Source organism: Vicia villosa, linkage group LG2, assembly GCF_029867415.1.
Source record: "Vicia villosa cultivar HV-30 ecotype Madison, WI linkage group LG2, Vvil1.0, whole genome shotgun sequence".
Lineage (NCBI taxonomy): Eukaryota > Viridiplantae > Streptophyta > Magnoliopsida > Fabales > Fabaceae > Vicia > Vicia villosa.
The window spans coordinates 189019691-189024666 of record NC_081181.1 but is presented as its reverse complement, the minus strand read 5'-3'; the positions used below and the strand labels follow the sequence as shown (position 1 = coordinate 189024666).

Below are 4976 nucleotides of genomic sequence, written 5' to 3'. Positions count from 1 at the left end.
AAAGCTATAAACATCACTAGTTTTAACTTTAGTCACCGGCCGAAAACCAAAATGTATATAACAGCACAGCCATTTAAACGTTTGACTCTATTAATAGGGTATTTAAAAGAGATGATCTTATCCTATAGCATAAACCTTTTTATAAATGTTGATAAGAACTGCTAAAATTTCTCACACATTAAACAACTTATTTTACAAAGCTCTCATTTCCTCTTTGATTCTAAAGAACAACTTATATATCCAGAACTTATCTAAAGAGCAATACTTGTTCAATGTTGCTTTTCAAAAGACAAGCATGAACCATTTCTCCTAATGCCAAAGAACACCAATGGAAACAAACACTCTGAAAAGTAGCCTTATCAAGATAATATCCAGCTAGCAACATATCGAAAACGAGATCAGTGCCTAAGAACAAACAGTTTCTACCCAGACTTGAGTGTAATTGGAATATCAATTTCTTTTGATTAATTGAGTTATTTCTTTTGAGTAACTTGTGAGCATCCCTTTTCTGTTTCTCTTTTGTACCTCTAGTGTTAAGATCTAAATAGTTACAAACAAGACTATAGGATATGTATCACATATTCATAGTTCATAGTTAATAATAGTTAATAGAAACCAAAAATAGAACAGATAAAAACAATAAAACCAACTATCAAGAAAAGAAGATTGAAACTTCACCAAAAGCAACAAAACAACAATCAAGGCAGCCACACCCCATGGAGAGCTCCCTTCTGAGGGAGTTTTGTAGGTTGTCCTGCGCCTGCCCCATACAGAAAACCATTCTGAATCATCCATTGATGATAACAACCAAACTATAAGTATAAGAACCACTGGCAACGCAAATAGAACCCAACCCAATTGTTCTTGAGCATTTTCAACAGCTTCTTCATAAGAAAAGTACCATGAACTACCAAGGAAGATGAAGATCATTGCTAAGATTAACAGAACAGGATATGGAAGGGGACTCAAAGTAAATCCATCCAAGACAGAGGAACCTCTGTTTCCTTCATAGGCCATTGAGTTTTGTGGTTTTATTTAAGAAACCACTGATATATAGCAAGTCAAAGAATTAGAGATAATGTTGTGTTGGCAGGTAGAATTTAGTTTTCGTGATTCACAACAAATAGTCATGACAGGACAAACTAACCATAATACTGTAACCCCAACCTCCATTTACACATACTCTAGCCATGTATATCCAGAATATATGTATACAAAGGGGCTAATTCTAATTATATATTAAGTATACAAAGGGTCTAAAGAAATAGTCAAAAGAACTAAAATCCAAACCTGGAGTTGTAATCAGATTAATCTTCCGCTTTGTCACTGGAAACCGATCGACAACTTCAAATAAATCTGATCAACCAAGGTTCAAAAAAAGTACATGTCAGATTGAGTGAAATTTAAATCAACAGTAACCCATTCCAAAATGAAAATGAAATACCAACTATCTAATACAAAAACCTCAGGTTTATATTCTCAGAAGCATTTCAAAAACCTCAAATTTATATGCACAGTGACAAATGATAAATCTTAAACAAATCTCAAATTTTAAGATAAATCTCAGATTTTCTCAAAACCTTCTCATCCCTATGTTTCTAAACTTCTGATTCGAACAGAACCAAACATGATTGCATGTGAAAAAACCTCAAAATAAAGAAGAATTTGTAACCTACCTTCGAAGATTTCGGCGAAGACCTCAACTCCGGTAAGTTCTCAGGGCCTGCGATTAGAGTATGTGGTGGTGTTTGACGGCGTGAGAGAGGGTTTGACAGAAATTTAGCAAGAGAAGGTTTGGCGGAGAGAACGTTTGGGGAAAGAAGGTTCGGCGGAGAGAACGTTTGGGGAAAGAAGGTTCGGCGGAGAGAAAGTTTGCAGAGATAAGGTTCGGTGGTGAGAAGGTTCGGCGGAGAGAAGGTTCGGCGAAGAGAAGGTGGTGGAGAAAAGGTTTACGATTTCAGTATTGACTAGAGTATGGTGGGAAGCTGAAAAGATTTTAGTATTGTGCGCGGAAAACCTAAAATTTGCCCGCTAATTTTTTAATAATCTCAATATTAGCGTTTTTTCCAGAAGTGCTAACATTGGGATGGCTAATATAACATTAGCGCTTTAGATAAAGTGCTATCAAAATTACAAAAATTCTTGTCCAAAAAAATTGAAAAATTTTAATAGCGTTTTAAGTGGGAACGCTATTTTAGTCAAGAATATTAATAGCATTTTAGATAAAGTGTTATCTTAGTAGAGTTAAATAATAGCGTTTTTGTATAAAGTGCTATGAAAACCACATTGTCTGTATTTTATAATAGCGCTTGAATATAAAGTGCTATTATAAATGTATTTTGTCTATTTTAATAGCAATTTTTCAAAACGTGAATTTTTGTCCGGTTCTCGATTCTCGTTTCTAAGACTATGTTTGGCATGTCATATTTTGAGTTTATAGCTTATAGCTTATAAGCTCGTATGATAAAAAAAGACATGTTTGATAACAGTCTTTTCATCACGAGTTTATAGCTTAGTTTACCAGCTTATAGCTTATTTTTCAAACGTTATTTTAAATAGCATTTTAGCTTATAGCTTATCATTTTTTCTTCCTTTATTACTCTTATAAATTTTGATAATTTTATATATACATTTAATTATTAATTAATAAATGTCTTTTTATGTCATTTTATATTTATCAGCTAGTTAAACCGCTAATTTTACCAAACACTTTAATTAGTTTATCAGCTACCAGTCATCAGTCATCAGCTATAAGTTATAAGCTATCAGCCATAAGCTATAAGCTATCAGATAACTTATCACTCAACCGCTAACTTTACCAAATAGAGCATAATTATCCTCTTTTTCTTCTTATGTGTATCTTTGAAGATGAAGATATTTTTGTGTTCATGAGAAATGAGAAGGAATTAGAAAAGTTGATGTTGCTTGCCTAAAGGTGCCTTTATACATGCATTTTATTTGAACACCTATAATGAAGAGAGAGAATAGAGATTTAAATTTTATTTTGAATTTCAAAATAAAAACTTCAATTGACTTAATTATCCATCAACCAAAATAACCATGACATTAAGGTACTTTGTCGCTCAACCAATATGTGTCTTTTTTCCTATTTTTATTTATCTTAAATCATTTGTCCTTTTAGAATACCAATGTGATATTCATTACTATTTCTTTCCACTAACTTTCATGCAACTATTTCACTATTTATTATTAATAAGGATATTTTAGTAAATAACTTTCATTTTATCATTTAAATTAACACAATTAATTATTATCTTAAAAACACTTATTGTGAGACTGTGAGATTGAGGAAATATCTTTTAATTAAATTAGTCATATTTAAAGGATTAATAAAATTTCATGTCATTTATTATATTACTGAATTTTATTAGGGGATAACAATAACAATAACTCTGTAAAAAAAAAACAACAACAACAATAATAATAATAATAATAATAATAATAATAATAATAATAATAATAATAATAATAATAATAATAGTAGGTATTGCGTAAACGACACAAGATATTTTTTTTTTTGACAAAAGAAAAATTAACATCTTTCATTAATCAAAAGGATCTCAATACAAGGACGAGATAAATTAAAGATACTACACCTAGATCATGAATTGGCCGCATTCGCTAACGAGTGAGCAAAAACCACACAAGATTTCAAATCACAAATAAGTGAAAATATTTTTTTTAAAATGGACACAGAAGATTGGTAGTTCATATCTGACATGCTAAAAATCAGTTCATTGAAGATGCATTGAAGAGAAAAAATCCATAAATGGAAAGTGACATTGGCCTTACCTATGTTGACCATAAAAGAGGAGAGTGTGACGAAAGATTGAAGAATTTAAATGAGGATGTGAATATAAATGACGTGACTTTATTGGTTAGAATGAAAATGATGGCTTTCATCGACATGAGTCTATGGATTAGTCACCCATATAGTATATATGAATCATTTTTGTTTGTATATAAAATGGCAAATTTTTAAATTATTGGAAGAAAAATTTCTAGATATTTTCGAGCGTTAAAATACAGTTTTCAAGTATTTTGAGAATAAAAACTTAGACCATACAACACTTTTTTTTCACCCTAAGGTTAACTTTGAAGGCAATTAAGGAACTTAAGGTTTTCGAAACACAATTTTTAAATTTTTATAAATATTTATAAATAACGCAACACATTTTTCTCTATTAATAAAAAACTGTCTACATTTTAAATACCTTTGGTGCATGCTAATTGAAAGAAGAAAAAAAGTGGTTTTACTAATAAATTGACTTGGAGTGTGCAAAATTATAGTTAATTGAACCATATTAAAAAATTTAAACCATTTAAATGGTTAATGAACTGAACCATATATTATAAACAATTCAGTTAATCAAATTTAAGTTAAAAACCAGTTTAAACTATTTAACTAATTGTTTTTAAAAACATCATAAATATTTTTGAAATAAAAAAGTTTGATTAATTTTTTTAAAAAAAATATGTTTAAAAATATTTTTTTAAAATTAAAAAAAAAATTATAGATATTATAGATTTTTTTGAATTTTTTATTCGGATAATAAAAAAATAAAATATATAAATATTTTTTTCTTCGGAAAATAAAAAAAAAATGTTTTTTGATTATTTTTTCAAAAGAAAAAAACCTTTTCATTACTTGTACACCAACATGAAAAAAATACAATAAATGTGAATTAAAAAACAAAATATACATAATAACTAAAAAAGTTATATATTATTAATTCATCACTATCCTTCGTTTCTCAACATATAAAGTGTTTATGATTAATTAACTTTATAAAATCTATTTACAACGACTAACTTCAATTCATATTACATTTAAAATTTATAGAATTATAATCATTTATTAGTTGAATTAACGATAACTAGAACTAAAAGAAAATGTTTGTTTATATTAGAATAACCATATGTAAAATCTAGTATCAGACACCCACAAGAAGTTA

The 4976-nt window shown here is 28.8% G+C and overlaps 1 protein-coding gene across 1 annotated transcript; it reads right to left on the bottom strand.

Moving 5' to 3' along the window:
* Nucleotides 1–247: 247 nt before the first annotated feature.
* Nucleotides 248–1017, bottom strand: LOC131650922 (uncharacterized). Its single transcript, XM_058920621.1, has 2 exons — nucleotides 639–1017; nucleotides 248–540 (listed from the first exon to the last, which is right to left on the bottom strand). The coding sequence occupies exons 1-2, from the start codon at nucleotides 1015–1017 to the stop codon at nucleotides 248–250; spliced, it is 672 nt and encodes a 223-aa protein (XP_058776604.1).
* Between the last annotated feature and the right edge of the window lie 3959 nt (nucleotides 1018–4976).